We start from the raw sequence: 24,732 nt of genomic DNA on the forward strand, positions 1-24,732 counted from the left end.
TCCCGTGCGACGATATGTTTGCTCACTCTCGTCCTCTCGTGACGTTTAGTTCGGTTCTATCACAGAACGTGTACAAGTTATCTCCCCAGAATATGGGCTACCCCTGTTTGCTCGCTGACCCATTCTAAAGTTTTGAACCATAGACGTCAGACTCTGGAGTTTCCAAGACGTGTGGCACCACCTGTCGGAGAAGTATTGAGTAGTGCATAGACCGACTCCCTCGCACAGTTTGCTATGGGACCAGGTGCAACTAGCGAGTGCGAAACAACGATTGAGCTTAATATCGCGTGTGTTTGCGCTTTTAACACACAGAACGAAAGCTGTGAATTGCTCTCCGCTAGTCGGACGCGCCACCGTACCGTCGTGAAGTGCTTGCTGGATCACTCGCCAGAACGACGGCGAAAACAGCAGCAGACGAGACCCCTCCGCATGCTACGAAGAAACGCCGCAAAAGACGCACTGTTGCGTTGTGAATTGCCATGGACGTAAAAGACTTAATAACAACGTTCAGTTTTACCATTTCCATAGTTGTCGTACGAAGAAGAAAGGCGAGAGCGCTGGATATGGGATGTTGCGAGCATGTTCGGTAAGCGAAGTACCCGCGTTCTCCACAGCCGGTCGCATGAGAAAGTGTGATAATGTTGCTCTGCTGTTGTTTTGCGTAGCCCTGATGGAGAACCGTGGTAACCTTGACTATGAAGCTCAGCAGAGGCTCTGACCGCGGTGCTTGTCGTGTAACACGAAGTGAGCAGCTAGAGACAGTCTGAAGAAGCGTGATACGCACACCGCGACGAGTAGGTCGTCACAACACATCATCGCGGACGTACGTTTTGAAGGCTCAGAGTTCTGGTTCTAACTAGCTAACATGTGCGCCATACAAGTAAATCTCAGAATGTTGGTCGTGACCACCTTCAGGTTTGTTTCGCCCGTGTCCTCCGCGGTTGCCGTAGCTATCTCGGAGGCCACGGTTTTGCCTTTGGTTGTACCCCGCGAAAGTGGACGCACGTATCCCCATTTGCAGTACACACAAACGGAAGACGACCATCAAGAGACCATATGAGGATGCGTAATAAAACAGTCCAATGCACAGGAAGCGAGAGATGAATTAACGGAGAATGCAACTGCAAAGGCGAAAATCGCCGGGCCCATTCGTCCCTGATGAACGGAGTTTTGTACCACTGATCGTAAGATGCATAGCTAAGTAAATTGATCGTGTATGTACTTTATCGCTGTGGCATTACGCATATACCCGATTTTAACGCATTTAGGCGCTAGAGAACGAGTGTCGGAGGGCTTGCCTCGAATTCGATGTCGTGTGATGCTCGCTTGTACTTGCGAATTGCAGCGCGCGGATTTTGCATTGTACTCGCAGTTCGCTTTGATCAGTTTCCTTTGTTTCTGAAGCGTGGATTGGCGGAAGAAGCTTTCCAGGTCCTTGATTTTCAGGAAACGGCGCCTCGACACCAACGAAAGAGGAGGGATATATTGTGGCCTATGCACATTCGCTTGCGGATGGCTCTCTTTGCACTACCCAGTTAGTGCCAGGGCTGCGATGAGGGCGCTGGTGGCGGTGTTTTTCGCAGCGCCGCCTGGGCAGAGTCTGACGTCTATGAACAAGCAAAGACGCTGTTTTCACTCACCATGGCGTTGGTGCCCTGCGACCGGGTGGCGAACAGGTCTCGGCCGCCGGTGGGTATCGGTGCGACGAGGCGAGGCGACGCGTTGGCCGGGGCGGAGACGTGGGCCTCAGCGGTATGCCCGTGGCGGGACACCAGTGCTCGAGTGACTGCACCATGTCCAGGGCCTCGCGACGCAGCTGGCTGCCGTGCGAATGGCACAGGTCGCAGCAACCCTCCACCAGGGGGGCGTGGTAGTCGAGCTGGGCCAGCCTCGAGGCCACCAGAGAGGACACGGGTTCGTCCACCTGAGTGCAAGGCGGCGAATAGACGCTGCATCAGCACTGACACAAACTAACCAAGTGGTCTCAAACTCACATCAGCTACTGGGCCGCAGTCGCGAAATTTAGTCCCACAAAAAGCCGGGACAGTGAAAAGTTGAAAGCGGAAGGTGGGGGGAGGAGGGGGTGTAGTTTGAACCAATTGTCAGCCTACGTACGCTACCATTGGAATGAAGGCCTTTCCCATATTTGCACTTTCCCATATTGCACCCCTGCACTAACCGAATAATATAATAACTGTTGGGGTTTTACGTCCCAAAACTACGATATGAGTACGAGGGACGCCGTAGTGGAGGGCTCCGGAAATTTTGACCACCTGGGGTTCTTTAACGGGCATCTAAATCTAAGTACACATGCCTCCAGCACTTCCGATTTTTCCACACGTATACACAACACGGATATGCCCCTGGTGTAGTGACCACACACAGCCACACTTACACACATGACTTACCGATGTACAGAGCGGCCAGCTCATGCATTATCTAGGTTGATGCGTTCACGAAAGTGGTTTTGGGATCGAGGCACGGCTTTCTGAACTGGCACCGGAGAACCACTTGGTGACCCTAGACCAGGCCCGGCGAGCCGCCGCGGCCAGTGGGGCTCTACAAGAGGGTTAACCCCGCACTCTCATTAATAAATAAAGTTTGTTCTCTATTCGCCTCCATACAAATGCGGCCGTCGCTGCCAGGATTCGATCCCGCGACCTTTGGGACAGCAGTCGAGCATCATAACCACTAGACTTACGTGGCGGGTCCCTTAACCGAATACTCTTCCAACACTTATTGCTTCCAGTGGTAATTTCTTCCTCTATCAATTAAAGAGTGGAACTCATTGAAAGCCACTGTAACTAATGAACCATCCTAGCTTATGCGAGCGTATTAACTTGATTGAAATTGAATTGCTTACTTCACAAGTAGCCCCAGTGTCATTGTACAAACATTAACCTTGCCAAGTGCTGAGCCAACGTCAAGTTACAAATGTACAGCTTATCTCTTGTGTAACTGTTTTCCTTTATAGTCCATTCGATGTGCTTGTTGCTACTAAACTTATTTTAATGATGTGTTGTTCTAACAGTAATGTACAATGCTAAGCGTGTGTTAACTTGATTGATAAACTGTAGAGCGACTTACACCATAGATATTAATATCTGTGGTGTAAGTCGCTCTACAGTTTATCAGTTAAGTTAACACACGCTTAGCATTGTACATTACGTTCTCACTTCCACGTATCGCGATCATATTGTTTCTTTTTTAATTTTCTTTTCCTGTTCTGCTGCTCCTATAGAGCCTTTCTGTCCTAAATCACCTTCCCCTATACACAGTAGCATGTAGGTGCCTTCATACACGCCGGCAGAATTTCCTGTTTTTCCTTAAAGAGCTTTCTCTATCTCTAAGCGTTTATAATAATAATAATAACGTTTATTTCCACCAATACAAAGTTGATGGAGGGGGTGAGAATAAAAGCGACTGTCCGCTTGACTACGCTCTCACCCCCCTTTACATCAGACAGAGGCGGTGGCGGCAACAGAACACAAGATCTGACGAGGGTATACACAACATTCTGGAATCCAGCAATAACAGAAATTCGAAACAGCAGGCTGCGGTGCTGGCAGAAAGAAAAAGAAACACAATGCAATAAACATGTATACCTACAAACATAGATCAGACGTCAGTACATAAACTACGTATACACTAAACACAAAATTTACGCGGTAACAGTGTTGGTTATATCCTCATTTTTATTTAGGCACGTTATTTCAAGAAGTTTTCAATGTCAGATGAGTTAATGAGATATTGGCGTAGTTGAGAAAAGGTGATGTCTGCTATGTCAATACCTGAGGAATGTAGTCTGTTTAAATGTAACGGTAGCTGATAGGTAATTTTTTGTTGTCCATAATTAGTCCTCGTACGAGGAAGGATCCAGTGTGGTTGATGACGGTGGGGGTATTTTGGTTCATAACGCATCATGGTAGCTAACTCTGTAATAGTGGATAGACGTCTTTTTTGTTCGATCTTATAGTTGCGTAAGAGCCTGTAACTGTAGAGGTTGAAAACATTCATGATTTCGTGTTCTTTGAACAAATGTTGCGTTGTATGTCTGTAAGGAAGGTTATAAATTAGACGAAGGATTTTATTATGTAGGGGTGAAATCTTCCGTAAATTTGTTTTAGTCGTCGTGCCCCACACTAACATGCAGTAGTTTAGATGTGAAAGAAATAAAGCATTGTATATAGCAAGTTTTGCTTTTAAAGGTAAAATAGATTTATGACGCCAAACTATACCAACCGCTTTGGATGCCTTTAATAAAATACTGTTTATATGGTCATTCCATTGCATATGCTGAGTAAAATAAACTCCTAGCGTTTTAATTGAATTAACCATTTCGACTGCCTAGGATTTATACTGCAAATTTACTAGAGTATCAGGTTTCTTATTTCTAGAATTAAAAATTATAGCTTTCGTTTTATTTACATTGACTGACAGTGCATTTTCGTTTGTCCAGAGTTCAAGCTTACCTAATACATTATTACCGCGCAAAGATAGCTCATTATGTGTATCTGCTGACAGAAGTATTGTAGTGTCATCCGCATAAATAATGAATTTGGACTGATAATCAATGTTTGTGATATCATTAATGTAAATGTTGAAGAGAAGAGGCCCAAGTATGCTGCCCTGGGGTACACCAGCTATGATGTCACGAGTTCTTGACTGAAAATTACTAATTTGAACATACTGTTTCCGATGGGATAAATATGACTTTATTAAAGCTAAAGCATGTCCTCTAATACCATACAAATCTAACTTTCTAAATAATATGCTGTGTACTATGCAGTCAAATGCTTTTGTAAAGTCTACAAAAATTCCTAAGACGAACTTATTCTTTTCTCATTTATCCAGGATGTATTCTTTTTGATGAAGCAGAGCAATTTCCGTAGAAAACTCTGTACCCAAAAGAATTTTTCATGTGCCTTCCCTGCTACAATCCCGGACGAGATTGGTAGTGTTTCTAAATAAATAAATAAATAAATAAATAAATAAATAAATAAATAAATAAATAAATAAATAAATAAATAGCTCGAAAACCATGGGCCGTACATGATACGTCGTCGAATGATGAATATCAACAAAACGAACAAGCAAGATGTACACAAACCGAATAATTTTGGCAGGATGAGACGCGCACACGTACACGGACACTAGAAGAAAGAGGCGAACAACACAGGCGCTGACTCGCAACTACGGTTTATTGGAAAGGAAAGCTTACATATAAAGGTCAGCGTCCGTGTTGTTTGCGTCTTTCTTCTAGTGTCCGTGTTCGTGTGCACGCCTTATCCTGTCAGAATGAACAAGTACCAACTAGCCCAATTAGCCGTGCTACTCCGAATAATTTGCTGAGATCGAGAGTGTGGAGATGCTGACGAATGTACGAATACATTGAAGGGTGAGAGATAGTTACAAAGCAAATAATACGATAGGACGAGTGTGCTACTGTGTGGCCAATCTGCCTTCATTTTTCGTACGGTTTTTTTTTTCTTCTTTAATTTCAATAGCATTGCCCTCTACTTTTCCAGCGCTAACCCCCGCCATACGAGATGCTCCAACATGCCCATATCGCAACCCGCGTTATAACTAAGGTTTATCCATTGCGTTGAAATTAAAGCACTTCAGCCGTACCTAAAGAGTGCATCTCCTAGCCCGGCACGTACGGTCAGCCTGCCGCGACATCTGCTCCGGGATGACCCCCTCCACCTTTCTGCTCTATCGGCAAAACATCCGCCACCGCGCAGAAAAATGAGCAAACACGACCGCAAACGTGCCTGAGCTCCGTTTTACACGGTCGCGCTTCAACGCGCTTTGCGGGCATCCCGCGAGCAGCTGCATGGGATAGGAAAGCGGAGGAGGTGTGGTTCTGAATGACGTGGTTCGCGCTGTGTACACGACCACAGGGTGTGGGTAGTTAAAGGGGTGCTAAAAAGCACCAAAGAGAGAGGGAAATGTTTCTCTCGTATTAGTAAATTACCCTTTTCACAACACCAAAACAACCCCTCTCTCTCTTTCCACATCGACATGCCCGCACTGCAATATTAGCCCATCCTGTATTGCAGTGAATGATGATGAGTAAAAGAATGCCGTGGCCACTCAAAGCTGGCCACAAGCCTTTGTGCATTTGTGCTCATAGAGTTTCCCAACATTAACAAGAGGGAACTCAGGCGCTGCGATCGTTCAGCTGCCATGGGAATGATGGGTAGTACAAGGATTTGCCTAATCTTCGTGCTTGCAGCTCCGAACGCACTTGTGGCTTTGTTTATTGTTGTGTTTTGGTGTTTGTTTTTAATAAAAGAATGGATAGTGGTGAACTTTGTGAGCCGATTTGAAGTGATGGTGAGCCTAAAAGGGTCAAGGTGGTGAAGTGGAACTGCTGAATATTTGCCGAACTTCGTCTTGCGACAAAGCGGATGCGGGCGACGCGGAGCCGAACGGAGCCGAAAGAACGAAGTTTAGACAAATCCGTGTACTACCCATCATTCCCATGCTGGCTGAAGCGCCATGCGTTGCAGCTCCCATATACACTAGCGCCAGAGTTCCCTCTAGTGTATTTATAGGAAACTCTATGATTTCGCTCACTTTGTGGTAAAGATAAGTCAACAACATAACAGTGCTTCTAACCATGACATCATTCGCATTCGTAAAGAAAAACATTCTAATACGATGAGTTCATTCAATATATAATACAATAATCATTGTTGGGTTTTTACGCCTCACGATTATGACAGAGGTCGTAATGGAAGCCTCCGGAAATTTCAGCCACCTGGGATTCTTTACCGCGCGCCTAAATCTAAGCACGCGGGCCTCTAGCATTTCGCCTGCATCGAAATGCGGCTGCCGCAGCCGGGATTCGATCCCGTGACCATCGGGTCAGCAGTCAAAAACCATAACCACTAGAGCACCGTGGCGATTGCGTTAACTGAATAGGACTGAACCTTATTGTTTCGGATATTCTGTCTTTGGAGGACTGCTCGTTTGGACATTGCCACAGTGATGTCGACGCAACAGTTGGAATATTTTTAATTGAAGAGGGACGATGTTCTTGCTAAATTTATTGGGCTGCTGTATTAGATTTCCCAACAAAATTTTTCAGCAGTGATACAGCTTACATCTGACTAATTACGCATTCTAACTCATGGGATTCTTGTCCAAACACTCGAATTACTTGAGAGCCATTCATAGAGGCCAACGACATCCTCAACACCGTCATCAATAAATGGACCATGACACCCAATTCTAGATCATAATCTGTGTTGTGTGGGTTAATCCTTGTGCGTTCACAAACAAGCTGGCAAAATTTTAGCGCATTTGGTGGTCTACTTGCATTCCGGCGAACGAATTTGTTCTGTGGTCAGCTGCGCTTGCATTCTAGCTATTCCAGCTTCGTTGGCTATTGGAATTAAACGATTTGCAGTGGCTCAAACAATGACACCGCGGCCCAGCAGCAACACACTGACCGCATGCGGTAAATTGACTGATTTGGTAGCAGACGACAGGTCTGCTCCACGCATGGCGAAACTTCTCCTGATTGCAACTTGTGTCCTAGCACCAGAGCCGACTTCAATCACGCCTTTGAATTGCCCAAACAAATCCAAGCCCCCGTGGCAAGGGTCAGAACACCAGAAGCGATGGGAGGCTGCTCTGCGCAGCTCGCAACCGGAGTTACAGCTCCGGACAGTGGGCTGGGCCAGAGGGGTCGCCGAAGTACAGAAATGTCTGGCCACCTAGAGCGGCCCGAGGGCCCATCGTCGTCCTGTTTCCACTCCCCCCCCCCTCACATGATTCTTTCATGAATCAATAAGGTTGTTTACCTACCTACCTACCGCTCCATGCAGCATATGACGTCACACATTTCATGACAAAATGGTGGTCGCCGGCGGTGGGTCGGGTTTGTAGCCGGCGACTTCTAGGGCTTATTTTGGACTGAAATATTCTTTGTCAGCCCATTTTTCATAAGTAGAAAAATAGAACAGCCGGCCCAGTAAAAGGGCGTTCTATCTGCCTCTCTTCATTACAATAATAGAACCTCGATCTCCATCTTTCGCTGAAAAAGAGCAAATTGTGCGGTGACCGTGCCATAGTCCATTTAACAACAACAAAAACAACATTCAGCGTCGATTTGTGCTCGGAAGCAATTTTTTAAGTCTCCACTACCCTGTACCAATTTAGCCAGCGACGCATATTTAAAATCGGGCCTCCTGTTGGTAACGGATGCTTCGAGGAAGGAGGCTGAGGGGGGGGGGGGACCAAGCGCCGACCGCCGCGCCAAATGGGCCGATGCTCACTCAGGCGTGGCTGAGTGCCGGGCACGTACTTAGTACGGGACGCGCACTCGCCCTCGCAAGCCACCGTGCCTTTTTGAAGCTCGCGGAACCAATCATTTACGTCCAGTCCACCATTCGTCATCGACGGCAGATGCGCTATCGCTCCGATGAGAGCGCGCCGCGCGCACGCTGCTCGTAATTATAACTGCGACGGGAAAGGGGGCGCTCCGGACGGACGCGCGCATGCACGCGCCGTATCGCCTTCTCTCGAACAGCGGGGATAGATATTTGCAGGGGGAAATAAAAGCGATGCGGATGCTTTAAAAGTGGCGAACCAGTAATGAGGCCGGGCCTAAACAACATGGCTCGACAAACAGAATCAGCGGGCAAGGTCAGTGGGACAGCGATTGCGGGATCCGATAACGGAGGCGCGCGCCGTAAAATCGAACCGTTGTATCTGTACACACAAGTACACAAAGCGCACCGCTTTCGCGTGCGTGTAAATTGTAGTCTCAGAGTTTAAGCGGCTTATCTGTATCGCGGATGTACAGATAAGGGCAATTTAAATGCGGACAAGTTAGGGTTAACTGAAACACGTTCCCTTTCTTTATTATTTCTTAAAAAGCTAAATAAAGCCTTATATGCCTCATCAAATTCGAAAAGTTACCGGTGGCGTCCACACGAACTGATGCAAAGATCATCAACATGACGTCACAGGCCGCCCAATTTTTAGACGTCTACATGACGATATTGTGACGTCACAAACATGACGTCACACGATGACGCCATCACCCGATACAGTCGCTTGGTTAAACGTGGGCCGATCTCGGAGGCAGTGCTGCAATACCACATGAGGTGCAGAAGGCTGCGACGCCTCCGATCCTGGAGGCAGTGCAAAACCACGTTAGAAGCAGAAAGCTTTTGGGGGCTTGGGAAGGATCATCGGCTGAGAGGAAGAAGATAGCTTTCGCCTTCAAGTCGTCTTAGGCGAGTGCACAAGGAACCGTGAGACTTTTTATCTTTTTTTTTCGGATGGTTGGCTTAATTTCGGCACGATTTCACCTTGCAAACTTGATTTGGTGCCCTGAAAATCTTTTGCGACCGCGTAATTACCGATACGAGATTTTTATCTATGATTATTTTATGCAGAAGCTGTTCCAGTGTGTAATTTATTGTTCGCAGTTCATTTGCCCATGACTGCACATAGTTTGTTTCACTACAGAACAATAGTGTATTTCACAGATGCGTTGAAATGCCCCGTGTCCCCTTGTGCTGTCGACGTTGCCATCCTGAATTTGTAGCAGCTACTATAGATATAAACGGTACTGCAGCATAGTCACAGAAATGAAAACGGTTATACTGGCGCATTACGTTTAATTATGTTGTTCATTTCGCGTCACGGCATGCAAAACTGAAAAAAATTATAGACGTAAAAGCAGAAGGTACGAAAAGAATATCGAAACGAGAACAATGCCGTCCATGGTTTGTTTCGCTAAGCGAGTGTGAAGAGACCGTACGGTTTACGATGCTGCTGCAGCTGTTGGCACATACTCGTGCACATCAGACGTGCGAGTTGTGCCGCGCTTAAAATTAATCATCACGAGCACAGCCTTCGCTGGCCACTCTGAATATGCCAGAATTCTTTTTTTAGAATAGTTTTCTAGAACACGTTGAAGCGGCCGGTGAAAAATTGAGGCTCTTTTGTAATGCGTATAAATTTCCATACAATTTTAAGTAAGGTTTAAACAGGGATACGTGGCTGTGTATTATCTTTAATCGAATGTGCATTTGTCGCCCCAAAGCACAAGTGACGCCAACAGGCAGAAAAAGTGTTCCACACTCGCCGCCATGACTGCGACTGGCACTGACTGACGCTCCTAGGTTTAAATGCACATATATACTTCATAAAGTGGACGAGGGGATGACCGCCGCCGTAGCTCAGTGGTAGAGCATCGGACGCTGTTATTCGAAGGTCGCAGGTTCGGTCCCTGCCGGCGGCAAGTTATCTCTTCGTCCACTTTACTTTCTTCACACTTTATCCTAATTACAACGAATAACATCCCCTGTACTTTCTTTCGCACTATTGTCCGTTAGTTCTCATTAACAAAGCACTATTATAACTCATGGAGCTAAATGCGTTTTGACCCGTCCCATGCATGAATGTTCGCAGGTTGTGTCATAAAAAGCGTGACATTACAACGTCGACTCGTTCCGTACATAGAATAATATCACTTAATTTCGGTACATAGCATATTGACAACACATTTTGTTTCAAGTATGCAGTCGCCCACCTCTTCACCGATATCCCCGCTAGATTAATTAAACAGAATTCTAATGGGAGATGTATGCGCTTTTTTACGATTTGTAATCTATAAATTGTGCTATGTAAACCTCTTGAAGTACGGAAAAAGTGCGGACATGTCAGAGTCAGTACCGGCTCGCTCAGTTCGCCGTTGCCCGCACCGATCACGTCAACAAGGTCGCTATTGCACCTTGTGCTACAGTGACGTGGTTGCGATCATTAATTCCAGCAACATCAAGTGCCTGGGACTCACCTTGCTGACTAAGTAGCCTCCGTGCAAGGCCATGTTTTCTCTCGCGCCTTATTGCATGACAGGGTAGTCCATTTTCATAATTTTTTCTGGGATTTTATGCGCCAAAGTCAAGATACGATTATGAGGCACGCCGTAGTAGAGGGCCCCGGAAATTTAGACCATCTGGCGTGCTTTAAGGTGCACTGACATCGAGCAGAACACGGGCCTCTAGCATTTCACCTCCGTTGAAATACGGCTGCCACGGCCGGTCAGACAGTTCTTAACGGGTAAAAATGAAGTACATTGTTCTCAGAAGGGGTCAGAGACTTAATACGCCATGTCTCAGAAAATTCTGCTGAGCCGGTATGAACAATACACTAAAAAACAGAAAAGAAAGAAAGCACACACTGAAAACCGCGACGTCACGCTGAAGTTTTCATGTGGAGGTACACAAAAAATACAATTTAAATTCGACCTTAATTTTTTCCTTCGATTAATAAACCAGTAATTGTGAAAATAACGGCAGTTCGATTTTCAAATAATAATTTATCCGTGTGAATTGACTCAGTGTTTCTCTTTAGCGTCTCTTTATAATACTACGCGAGTCATAGCAAGAACTAGAAATAAATCTTGTATTAGAACTCGTTTATGGCCTAATGTGATATGCATACTTCGAAGTAAAAGGATACGTGCATAGGTGTGCGCAGGGTTCCCTATTTTGTGTGTGTGTGTGGGGGGGGGGGGCTGTTACTCCCCCACCCCTACCCGCTGTCGAGTTCTGAAGACAAGCACCGCCATGGATGCAAAACTGAAAATAATGAAGCGATGACGCCTTTCGCGCAACGGCCTGCAATTTATCCCCAGCGCTTTCCCAGGGCCAAGATCGGAAGTGAACAGTTCTTTGAATGCAACAACAGGTGTCCTTGGTCTTCATTATTGCGAAAAAACACGCGTAGAAATCACCCTGTGCGTCGAAGAATGACCTGAAAGGTCCGATCGAGTAAAGGTGTGGGACAGAATTGGCGCCCCCTTTTAGTGCGCACGCCTTTGTATGCGCGGTTGAAAAAAGACACGTTCACAACGGAGGATACGGGGACATGTGCCTCTTCCAGTACCCTCTCTCGTGAACGTGTATTACCTTTAATCGCGCGTCCTTTTACTTCCAAAGGTACTAGAAGCTTGCTATACGTACCAGAGTGACGGTGTGTTTTCAAATAGTGCTCAAACTCCTCGGAGTAGCCGAAAGGATTTCATGGGCGACTCATCTGCCGGCCAAATGGACACTTGTGAACACCGCACAACTCCGCATAACTCCGCACAAGCAGCGTATCCAGCGTAGCTTTTGCACGACACCTGATTCACCACAACCACGGGCGCGCTTGTTTCTTGACAACACATTTCATCACACAAAGGAAGATCCGAGCACTTGCGAGAAATATGTAACGCAACGGAGCTTTCTTACGCCTTCACAAAACCACAACCAAATCCTCATTGCACCGACATCCAGAGTATATCCTGAGTGCGCCGACGAACACCGACGAAGACTGCCGAAACGTCACGCCGGCGAAGCCCTGAAGAGGATACAGAACCGGCAGTGCAAGGACGCGAAGAGGAGAGCAAGGACACGTTTTGAATGACGTCCGCATAGACGACGGCAGGCTGTAGTACAAACACGCACACAGAAACACAACTCGGCCCCTGTCCGCTTCTCGAGTGTAGATCACGTTTTCTCAGCGGCCTCGCCTCGATCCTGTCATCGAGAGACGACTAGCACGCGACTGTACGCCAGGAGAACGGACTGACGCAGGCACGAGGTAGAAATGAATGCACAGCCGCTCTCTGATATCGGTCCACAAACGGGACTCCAAGAGACAGCACGCGACTGCGCTAGGGCCGTCAACGTTCGCTCACGACCGCCGGCCCAGCGCGAAGTGGCTCAGCGCGCGGGCGCTGTACGCGTCCTCACATCAACGACCCACGGGGTGGGAAGAGAGAGAGAGAGAGTAAACCGAAAGAAAGAAAAAGGCATGATGCTGCGGGGCGAAATGGAGAGGAGGATAGGCCCCGTCAGAGAAGGGTCCCATCGTTGGAGGAAGGGAGGGGTGAGTCCCATCGCTTCATTCAGCTGCGTCATTGTCGGCGTAAAGTGCCGTTGTTGCAAATGCGGACGATCCATGGCCACCGCTGCGTGCGGAAGACCTTCCCGCTGCTGTGCTATTCATAGATGGGCGGAGGTGGCGAACGCGTCGTTTGCGCACGCGATTTAGAACTACTCTTCCTTCTTCGACGGTTGTATCGAAGCAGGGACGCCGAAAGGGAATCCGAGTGTGATATCGCGGGCAGCTTTTCCCCGCGGTCATTCTCTTTCGACGATCGTACATGTCGCGAGTTCTTGCCGGAAAACGGGTCGCGTGAGAAAAAGAAAACGGGAGAAAAAAAAAAAAACGCGGGCATTGCGGAAGCAGATGTGTAATGGTGTTGCAAACAGCGTCGATGCTGACCCCGACGTATCGGGTTCGATTCGCGCCTACAGTTGTTGATGGCCGGGAGATATATGTCGTCGGCGATCGACGAAATCGATCGCCGACGACGTGTTTTGTTTCCCTGTGAGAAAGAAAACGATCTTTCGGTGTAAAACTGAAGCACGAAAATGAATCGGAACAAAGCCGGAAGTTCTAAAATGGGGTGAGGCGCCTCGCTGTGAAGGCTTGCGCTTAACGTATCGGAACGAATCTGTCGAAAGGAAGCTATTGCTACACCTTAATGCAAGTGAATCACAAGCCGCCCCGTATAAATGGAACACGCGTAAGCGAATTCACAGATAAGTTAAGCGATCAACGTATGCCCACCGAACATGTGAAGAGATATAACTGATATTCGCACTTTTACAAGGAACTGTTATTGATTTTTTAAGAGCAGCTTGTGATGACTGACAGATTTCGGTGGCAGTTTCGTACGCAAAAAACACAGCGCTGGCGAGTGCACAGAAATGCAGTCCTCGAAGGTGCACCCATCACATGCGTGCGGTCGCATGCGGTCACATGCGCCGGTTACATGCATGCGTGCGCGCTGTTTTACAACAATTGATGCTCTCTCGGAGAGCCGTCTCTGATACGGCAATCTGGTCTTTTACCGAGGTCACTTGTGATTTCACATTGCCACATTTCATTGTTGCCTGGATATGAACGCATCACTGTCCTTGTTGCCTGTAGCAGCTGAAGTGCGGCGCTGTTAAGCACGGGGATCAAGGTCCAATTCCCTGTATGTAGGAAGGAAGAAGTTAGGATGGAGCATTGCGCAATGCTGCATAAAGAAAGAAAGAAAGAAAGAAAGAAAGAAAGAAAGAAAGAAAGAAAGAAAGAAAGAAAGAAAGAAAGAAAGAAAGAAAGAAAGAAAGAAAGAAAGAAAGAAAGAAAGAAAGAAAGAGAAAGAACCAAGCCGGCACGCACACGCTAACCTTCTCGTGCCCCTATTTCCCCGATAGGACAAGGCCTCCTGAATTTTTTGAAGTGCTGGGTTCCCTTACATTCATGTCACTGCGATGCAGTTTCTTTCTTCTTTTTGCGGAGTGTGTTGAATAAAAAAAGATACTTAAGAAGAATCAGCGAGTAGCCAACAATCTTAGAAGGATGCCTATCTTCGCTATGGGCGAATGTCGGGACCCTCAGAAACGCTGCTTCTTTTCTTGATCGCTGCTCATGCACCGTGCGCAGGAGACACTTCTCACCGTTAATGACGTCATGCATGTTACAGCGCGAACTTCCACTGCTCCCAAACGTAGGCCATCATAATGATACACTAATCGAAAAAACAACGGCTTAGTGATCGCCCGGCAATTGTCAGATATGTGGTTGCCGACCTTTGACCCATAATTGAACTCCGGTGCCGCAATGCGAACTCTGTAAACTGCACGCAGAATACGGGCCAATGTCTTTCTCGTCAATCAGGACCACGCGCTCCACATTAGGGTCAAGGATTCCTGTCGCCTCGCGCAAAGTGTTTCACGTTGTACCCTATTAGTCACGTCGTTCGGTGATTTCACTGTCAAACCGACGCGCACCGGTGTCGCTTCGGTTCAAGGCTGCGAGCTCGCACTACAGCAGCCTATGCGGACGGAGACAATACGAGCAGTTGGGTTCTCACGCGTAGTTTGATTCGGGAACGACGGTCGCGTTGTGCTTTTAGTTCTTAAGACACTTGGCTCTCGAGGACTCATCGATGTGCTCGGAGGTCATTCGAGAGTCATAGCGGGCAGGACACGGTTTACCGGTATAAAGTGGTTAAAGGTCGGAAGCGTTGACTGTTGTGCAGTTGGTGCTTGATGTATATCGTAGGGTTGAGCGATTTGGTCCGGACAGACACTCGCTTATACAACTGTATTGCAATGTTTCCAAGGGAGCGGACGGGGCGCACATGCGTACCCAGAACGCCCAGGAAGATTTTTTGCACATAACCATATATGTCAACGGTGTTAGCATGTTTAAAAAACTTTCAGTAAACTTTTCGTTAAACTTCAGTCGCAAGCGTAACCCCCACCCCCTGTAATTCTTAAATCTTGCATTTGATATATATGCGCACACATACAAACACACGCACGATTATATATAAGGAGTTGTCTAAAGATACAGCACGGACTGGCGCCAGTCCATGTCGTCTTGCTGTTCTTGTCTCCCTTTTGTTCGTGCAGCAGTTGCTTTCGGCACGACCCTGTGTTCCTGAAAACATTGCTCGTGAGGAGACCGCGCTGTCCAGTGTGAGAAATGGATGCTGTTGCAACAAGTGAGTTTGTAACAGCCACGTTTTACTATTTTCAATGTCCTAGCATTAAGAGCCGCGAAGCCTGGTCGCAGCTGCTCTGTGTCCCCAGTCCAAACCGAGAGCGCTGCGTAGGGGAGTCGCGTTTCTCGAAAGCATTTTGTTTGCGATTCGCATCCTCCCATCCCTTCCGGTGGTGGTTTCGTCCCCGGCGGGTCGCTGCACTTTCGTCAGCCAGCCATGACGTGGTTCAGGCCCCCGTCGCCTGTATAGCCCAGTCGGGGACCCGGAGTACGAATCTAGATGGTGCGACGGCTTCCACGCCCGTCCTCCGCTGTGGTGTGTCGCGCTCGTCAAATTCGTCGCGCGTCGACAGCACCGTCGCTCATTCTGCCGGGTTCGTAGCCAACCACTGGAGTGGCGTACTCTCTAAACTCACTTCGCCCGCTGTTCTACATGAAAGCAGTGCTCTTCGCACAATATATTTTTTGAAGGCGAAAGCCTTGCATTGCCTCATCAAACACGAGAAGTGACCGTTGGCGTCAACACGAGTGATGCAAAAGATCACCGTCGCTAGATGACGTCACGGATCGGCAACATGTGTGACGTCATGATGATGTCACAGTGATGCCACATAATGTGACGTCACATCGTGACGTTCTTACATGACATCGTAGCTTGGTCATAGGTGGGCCGATTCCGCAGGCACGTGGGAAGCAGAAATCTCGCAGTGCCTCCCATCCCGGAGGCACTGCAAAACCACGTTAGGTAAAAACTAGGGGTGTGCGAATATCAAATTTTTCGAATACGAATCGAATACGAATATCCACCTTCGAATATCGAATCGAATATCGAATACCAAAGGAAAAATGCCTCCACAGTAACAATATCTTATTCAACATGAAGCTATTTGAAAACAAAGAAACATCAACAGCCTGACTGGCAACACAACATACGCTGCTATCTCCAGAACACAATGTCCAGGCTAGCACAATGCACATCACAACACAAGCAAATATCACGGCGCAATGAAAGTAATGACTACATGTTATCATGAAGAAATATGAGTTGCTCCACATGATCAGGCAGCAGGCGCTCCCTTGTAACAGAGACAACCCCCCCCCCCCCTGCCACTGAAAAGGCACGCTCGCTTGGCTGGGGTATCTGAAGGTGCCTACAGTCCGCCACCAGTCACATAGGTCACTGTCTTTCTTCAGAAGTGGTCCCGCATAGTGAACGAGTGGTAGTGCGGCACGTTACGGCCGCATAATATTGAAAATGTACTGTTACATGATCGCCAACAGCGCTGCACGTCGGAGATGCACCAGCAATAAATCATACGTATTGGGGCGCTCGTCGCAGGCAGATATCGTGCCTCCGTGTACTTACGATGTTTATCGCTCCTCTCGGCAACGCTTTTAGCGATAGGAATGCAGCAGAAATATGGAAGACGAGTTATTTTATGCATGATAATCGAATCGCATATTCGAATTTTTCGATTATTCGAAGTTATCGAATATTCGAAACTTTTCGAATACACGATTTTCGAATCGAATACGAATATTTCGAATGTAATATTCGACGAATATTCGAAACTTTCGAATATTCGCACACCCCTAGTAAAAACGTTCGGGGGAGGGGGAAGATCACAATCGACCGCGAAAACAATGAATAAGATGGCGGCTTTTCCACTCAACTCATCTTAGGCGAATGCATAAGGAAACCTGTGAGCTTTTTCGTTTCATTTCTGTTCTCTTCTTTTTTTTTGCGAGAGCATACATTACAGCATACTCACACGTGATTTGTGGTGTCACGAGTTGTCGCGTCCTGGTCTACCACATTAAATTGCACATAATCGAGGATGCTACGCTAAAAACTGTCGTCCGAAGACGTGCGCACGGTTCCCCATTAAGTGGGTGGAAGAGGGGGGGGGGGGAGGGCACAGTATCTTTCGTGGTGCTTTGTTTTAGGAAGGAAAAGGAACGATCCATTGCAGCAGGCTTCCGCAGAAGTACTGCGGGCGCCATCTCGCTACCGTGACGTCGAGGAGCAGTGAACTACAGTAAGGAATATGTTTTACATTTCTATTGCTGCAAGTGTCGGAAACAGTGATAATTATAGTGTAATGAATTCATTTTTTCTTCATTTTTTATTTTGTGCGAGGATGATAGCTCGAAATGAATGCGTTTTTAGAAATGTCAGTGTGAGTGCGTGTTTGGTTCCACTTCTATCCATACTGATGAAGATACATAGAAACAAAGCTGCACAGGCAGGTTAACCACAATTTCCACGCGGAACGCGCAGTTCGCCTACGGGTGATGAACCTAACAATTTTCCCAGCCACAGTTACACACGCATGGCTTCCGTTACGCAGAACACAGCCTGTCCTTTCTGTGCCGTCACCCTTGCTACCTCATTTACAACAAACTGCAGCATACCAAGCGTGTTGTAGACCGAGCGTCAGTCCGCACATCCCCGCGCTGAGTTTCCTTTTAGATCTCGCGTTGCCAGTGGACGGAGCAATGTGCGGGCGTCTTCACTTCAGCTGTGCTATAGGCGCCTGCGAAGCGTCGACGACCTTGATACACAAGCGCGTGGTTCCTGGAACGCTCTTTCAGGAGCCCGGGTCGTCGCCTATACGAGCTGACACATACAACACACATACAAGCAAGCTTTCTCGGCTCTTTGAGCGTAGAAACGGCTACTTTACAGAAGTCAAGGCAGGAGCAGCAGCTGCATGCAGGGCGCATTAGAAGAGGCCTTCTCCTAATAAAGGCCCAGATCTCGAGTGGCTTATGTAGGGCGTATATACACTTTTTGGCGGTCACTGTTTGACCCACAGTTCTAGCAACCTCGTCGTTGTCACGAGCGTCATTTGACCTTCACTGCGAATTTTGCAGCGAAATGGGCACGATTGTGTAGCGAGAGGACGACAACAACAACAACGGCAACAATATTGGCAAAAGCAAGAAAAACTAAAGCGAAGAAACAACGGCTTAATGTGCAGAGGCATGCCGTCGGCACGCTTCGTGATTAGTTCACGAAACGAGGTCTCATGAATTGACTCTGAGTAGCTATTCAATGGTGAGCATCCCGGTAGCTTAGGCGCCATTTCGGACGTCTCTCCTATTTCAAAAGAATTGTGGGGGATACTTGTAATAGGAATATGAGGTGGGACCATCCCAAATAACCAAATATGGCAGATTACGCTTCTGGTGCTATAGTGCATGTGTGTTGTATCGTTTCTGTCTTGAGCCTCGCAGACTTCTTCGATGGAAGTGTCGGTACATCGAAGCAGTCGGTGAGCTAACGTCACCACTTTGACATGTCTTTATTCAGAATTTAAAAAAAAATTCACAGGGTCCCTTAAGACGACTCGAAGGCGGAAGCCATCTTTTCCTTCTCAGTCGATGTATTGATTCTCCCTCGCCCCACTCCGCGGGCTTTCTGCACCTAACGTGGTTTTGCACTGCCTCCAAGATCGAAGGCACGGCAAGCCTTCTTCTCCTCACCTGGTTTTGCACTGCCTCCGTGATCGACCCAGCTTTGACCACGCGATGATGTGATGTGATGACGTCATCATGTGACATCACGCTATGTGATGTCATAATGACATCACAAATTTTGGTGATGCGTGACGTCATCTTGGGATGATCTTTTTTTTTTTTTTTGCATCACTCGCGTTGACGTCGACGCCGCGGGACGCTCACAGTCAATTTTCGCGTTTGATGAGGCATCTAAAGCTTTCGGCTTAAAAGGTCGATGCACTTGTTCATAACACTGACTTGGCTGTTGCGACCTACGCACAGGCGTTGCTTTCCGGGTGCTTGGTGTAGTGCAACTACAATAATTGCAAAACAAATATGAAAAGGCAAGAACAGCGAATGAACGTGGAGATGGGTACTATGCAACCCGCCCGTCTCCACCATTCGCACGAGGCTGCAGGAACGAGAAGTCGTTTCAAGGGCGTGACACCGCGGCATCGTCAACACACCACCGCGCAGAGCAAACAATGCACCGGGTCGGTCGGCCCCAGCGAGCGCGTACGCCGTCCCTCTGCGGTCAAGACATGTCATGAGCTACGGCCGAGACCGACCATTAGTGGGCGCAAATGCGTCACGACTTGGACCTCTTTCCAACGATGTCATCGTCGTCGTGTAGTGGAGGGAACTCCATTTCGAATCTCCTTCCACTTCGAGACGGAAGATAAAAAGAAGGTCTCGCCGATCTGGTTATATTTCGAGAAGAAGGTCTGTGGTGTCCCACGCAAACCTCAGGGTCAGACACCGCATGGTGGTCTAAAGTCACGCTTTTGGCCGCCAGTAAAGGCTCGTTTACAGCCGCGTTGTTCAGAAATCAAGCAAAAACGCTGCCTACGCGACCTGAAACTGCATCGATAGCGGAGCCATTATCTGAGGCGCAAAGAGCCTGTCAATCGAGTAAGACCTGTTGCTTGGCGAGTTAGTTGGCGTTAAAGGAATACATGTTAGCGCAAACAAAGAAACAAAGACACAAGAAAGAAGAAGGAGGAAGCAGTACAAAGTTGAACGCTAACCTATAACGGCCGACCTTTCTGCTTTTCACTACTTATTCCTCGAGTCTTTGTTTGCGCTGCTATGTATTCCTTCGTCATCCACCAATAGGTTAACTGTGCCCTGAAAGCCATAAATCTCATACATATGTCCTGGAACCAGCTGGTTGGTGTTAGAGTCCAAGAGAATGCAATAGCGCATAAGACGGGACAAAGTAAAGACGGCATACCCTGCGATGCCGCGTTATTTTTGCTTTAGAATGTGCCACTGCACATGTGTCAGCGCACGCAAGCCATGCACACGAGGTTACACACCGTTAACCTCTGTCCGTCTGCCTTCTTCGTTGTGATTCTTTCAATCAGCGCATAATCAAAAATTCGAGAAGGTGAGAAAATGTTGGCAGCAAAGCGTTGATAAGTCCACTATACAGAGAGCTATAGTGGAAGTTAAGTAGGCAAGTAAAAAAGTTGACCGACGAGAGTGTGGTTAACTTAACAAATTAGGACTAGGACCTGCATTTAGCAAAGGACATGTGCTGTACTACGACCGCTGGATGCAAGGATGTACCTAAAGATGAAGGAAAAGTGAAGTAAGGACATTTTAGCGAATACTGAAGACGGCGTTGCTGATAACAAGCTGCCACATACCACATATCCGTGGGACCTGCCAATCTTTGTTTCCATTCCTTGTGTCTGCGCGTTACATATTTAAACTTTCCAACACATTTCACTTAGTTCCCGACTTTCCTCTTTTATTCTGTGCCCACAGTTCCAAGCCCAGATGTTCGTTTTCTTGTGCCTTCTTGTCGTCCATTGAGCCCTAAGCTACATCAAGTTTTAGTTAAACCAGAGGTGCTTGTCGAGCTGGTTTTTGGTGAAAGGTCCAATCCGAATGTCTCGACAGTGTATAAGTGCCGTTTTGAGACATAAAAGTCATCAAACAGGTGTGGATATTGCGCGTTTAACTGCTCTACGGTAGATGTCATTGCTGTGAGATGCAGCTTTACGTAGCTTTATATAAGCAAGGCACCAGGCACGTAGCCAGGATTTCTTTTCAGGGGGGGGGGGCTAAAACTTAATTGTTCCAAAGAAAATCTTTCCATGGCAAGAAGAAAAAAAGTTGCCCAGGAATATAGAAGGCTGGACTAATTTCGGGTGGGGGGGGGGGGGGGGGGGGGGGGGGGGCTCTTGCCTACGTGCCTGCAAGGCACACTTTTCATGAAGCGCGTACCATGCGCTGTCACCTTGTAGCTGGCATTCCCAGGAGTTCACTGACTGTATATTATAAAGTTCACGGCTGCAGACACGTTAAACAAGGTGCAATCACGTCGCAGTCGTAACTTCGCTTTACTGAGCTCCTACCTCAAAGTACGTAAGGACGTCTTTACTACGGCGACTGCGGCTCTTCACCACTCGCTGAAAGAAGGCGGCACCGGCTGCTTCTATAGAAGACCGTGGTATCCATACCTACCTACATTGGACGAACAAAGAAGAAACATCCACAAATAAAAGAAAGACGCAACAGCGGGAGCCTCCCGGTTTGAATACCAGGAATCGCCCTTGCAACGCCACTGAATCAACCTCGCGACATCGTTGCATCGGCGCTGACAAAGGCACCAAAGGAAGCCGGTGCTCCATGGGCTACATGATAGAAGAGATAAGAAAATATATACAGAGAAGTAAGGGTCGCGGACGAAACGCTGCCGCTCTTTGAAAACAGATGACCTCGACATGACCCCTGGCCGCGTTGCGTTCATCATTTTTGCATACACCCCCCTAACTCTCACTCCTCCTCTCCATATCACCACCAACCCTCAATCCTACGCGCACGGCGTCAGCTGGGGGGAAGGAAGGCAGGCCGCATTGATGTGCAAGGAGAGAGTAGGCCGGGGAGTACCGTTCGGACTGAACAAACAAACGCAGAAAGAAAGAAAGAAAGAAAGAAAGAAAGAAAGAAAGAAAGAAAGAAACAAAGAAACAAAGAAAGAAAGAAAGAAAGAAAGAAACAAAGAAAGAAAGAAAGAAAGAAAGAAAGAAGATGAATCCAAGAGACGAGACGGAAGCGGAGGGGTCGGATACTAGCAGGGGTCTCGGACCCAAACAGGCGCGTGACCCCCATCCCCTTCCGAATGTCCCCTCGCCGCACCTCACCCTACACCCTCCCTCAGCGCGACCGCTCGTCGAGCACTTCACGGCGATTGGCCGTCTCTCTCACACGTCGTCTGTGAAAACGGGCGGCAGACCGTACAGCGAGAGAGAGAAAGAGAGAGAGAAATCTAAAATGGAGCAAGTACGCCGACACGTACTTTTCTTCTGCGCGGTGGATGCACGCAGACATACTTGTATATTTGGGCGAGGAGAGGCATCGCGTCGCCAGGAGGGTGTCAGCGTGGATCTCAAGTCCGCACGCACGTGGTGGACACGAGGAAAAGCATGCGAAAGTGGCGGGAGGGCGGGCGAGAAAGGGAGTAGTGGGTTATGCTGTCACGAGAGGGGGGCACAACTCTTGTACCCTGAGGGTAAGTTGAAACGCAATAAAACTAAAAATTTGGTCTCAACTGCTATACAAGTACAGCAGTTGAGATCAAGGGCCCACCTGAACTAAACGTCCGTAGAAAGGGAAGGTCTGCGGGGGTCGACGGGAAGTAAGGAGCAAAGCAGCAGACGGTGGGTGGGGAGGAAATAGAAAGAAAGATGAAGGGCCCGATGGTGCTATGGGAAACTTCCGGTGTCTGCGATCTCAGATATACCCCCCCCCCTTAAAGAGCAGATCTCAATGCAGGCCCGACCGGTGCTCGGCTTACTCTCAAGGATCTCGCGCCAGAGGCGAAGAAGTTTGTGAAAGAAATACGAAATGAAAGTTTCTGGAGCTAAAAACTGGGAATTCACAAATTGACTCCGCTGAGGATAAGGAGGTACGCGTTGCTAATAAGCAAGTGAAATTGTGTTATCAGTGAGCGTGGCCGCTATACTGGAGTCATTGCATTCTTGAAATGCAGTGCTGATGAGTTGCCTATAAAATAATGTATTTTAGTGATCGGTTAACACAGCACCCTGTTCGGTCACTAAGACATCGTAAGCGCAGTTAGGAAGTTCTAAGCCTTGTAAGATGTTTGAATGTTTTAAGATTTTTGAATGCTTCCTTTTGTGCGACCGTTAGGACATGGAGTACTTGAAGTTTACTGTTTTCTCAGGTTAGTGGCTAATGAAGCGGCAATTTCGGCACACGCTCGCGTGATCCGTATTACTTGATGGCCTACTGTACGTTCCCAGTGACATTTCTTTCGACGTGTCACCTAACTGTGGCCACATAGATTAACTTTCCGCGATCCATAACCCTCATCATTTGCAATATTCGATAGCACTGTGTCAGAAAAGCTTAGTCAAGTGTGAAGAGAAATCACCTGTTCTTATTTTTGACAAGTATATATATGCCTGTCAAAGGCGCACGATGCCCAATACGGAAACGGCGCGGTGATGACAGTCCACACATTGTCGGTACGCTCGCGCCAGTGGCTTCCAGTGACGCCCGTGTAAACACGTGTGCTACGCGCAGACGCTCGTTTTCTTCGCATCGCTGCACTTCCAACCAAGTAACACAGACAACAAAACCCGTTCGACTTGACTACGTGTTTGGCGGCGTCGGACCGGTGCACACGCAAACGAAGCGTGAAAAAGCGGTCTGCCAGTGTTTCGTTGGCCGGATTCCCAAGTTGGAACATTCTAGGTCGGCCATAAAAGAAGGCGTGCTAACACAAACACAAGAGAACAAGGCGGCACAAACGCCGACTGATCATCTTTTGAGAGCTGCTATATCTATAGTATTCATGATGATAAACAGCGCATAAGACAAGGGACGGGATGAAGAAAAAAAAAAAAAGAAAGACAGGACGCGTTTCTTGTCCTGTGCGCTCTTTATCGTCATGAATCCGAATCAACTTGCCCAACTTTCCATTTTAACGTAGGATATCGATAGAACAGAAGCACATGCGTGAGCCAGCTTTCTATTCACTTACGTAAAGGAGAAATCAAATGTCTGAGCAGTTATCTCTTGCTTAGATTCCCACGTGTGACGAGACGACAGGTGGCGCTACCATACCTGCGCATGCGCAGATGAGTTTCTGTCTATTTTCTTTTCTACCGCGGTGCACCCTTTCAGTTGATGTTTGGCGTTTCTGTTCTCCCCTCTCGTATCCGTGTTTGCACGCGTTATGTTTGTTGGTAGCTATTTCCGTTTCAAATTGAATGCATATTGTTTAAAACTTTTTTTGCGGGGTTGGGGGGGGGGGGGGGGTCTTACTACGTCATCGCAGCTACTGAGCAGTATACCTCCTCGATTGGTCCTTGCCGTGGGATAACCCTATATTGAGGCCGGAACCCTATCTTCTGGGTCATACGAAAGCTTTAGTAGCATACCTTTCAGTGTGCCCAAAATTCGAGAAAACCAACATGCCCAGATAAAAAAAAAAAAAACTGACAACGCCAATTCAGCGTCACAGATGGCTTGCAGATGATCGCTTCAGGAGTGATGGACGTCAGTGTTTTTGTATATACAGTCATCGTCCAGAAACGACGCCCCTGAAGAGTCCCGAGTGCATTGAAGAGGCGGAGAAATATAAGCGCCGCCACCGCCCCAGCCCAGCAT

At 47.7% G+C, this 24,732-nt stretch overlaps 1 protein-coding gene and 1 non-coding gene across 2 annotated transcripts in view; one reads left to right on the plus strand and one right to left on the minus strand.

The window, feature by feature from the left end:
• Nucleotides 1–12,263, minus strand: part of LOC119374947 (uncharacterized) — a 369,109-nt gene extending 356,846 nt beyond the window's left edge. Inside the window, exons 1-2 of the mRNA XM_037645145.2 lie at nt 11,994–12,263; nt 1,641–1,924 (exon numbers count right to left, since the gene is read on the minus strand). Of these exons, the coding sequence (XP_037501073.2) occupies nt 1,641–1,795 (155 nt within the window). The 5' untranslated portion in view covers nt 1,796–1,924; nt 11,994–12,263. The remainder of the gene's footprint in view (nt 1–1,640; nt 1,925–11,993) is intronic.
• Nucleotides 10,195–10,267, plus strand: Trnaq-cug (transfer RNA glutamine (anticodon CUG)). The gene has a single exon. It is a non-coding gene; the product is annotated as a tRNA-Gln (tRNA).
• Nucleotides 12,264–24,732: the final 12,469 nt, after the last annotated feature.

This window comes from Rhipicephalus sanguineus, chromosome 11 (assembly GCF_013339695.2).
Source record: "Rhipicephalus sanguineus isolate Rsan-2018 chromosome 11, BIME_Rsan_1.4, whole genome shotgun sequence".
Classification (NCBI taxonomy): Eukaryota; Metazoa; Arthropoda; class Arachnida; order Ixodida; family Ixodidae; genus Rhipicephalus; species Rhipicephalus sanguineus.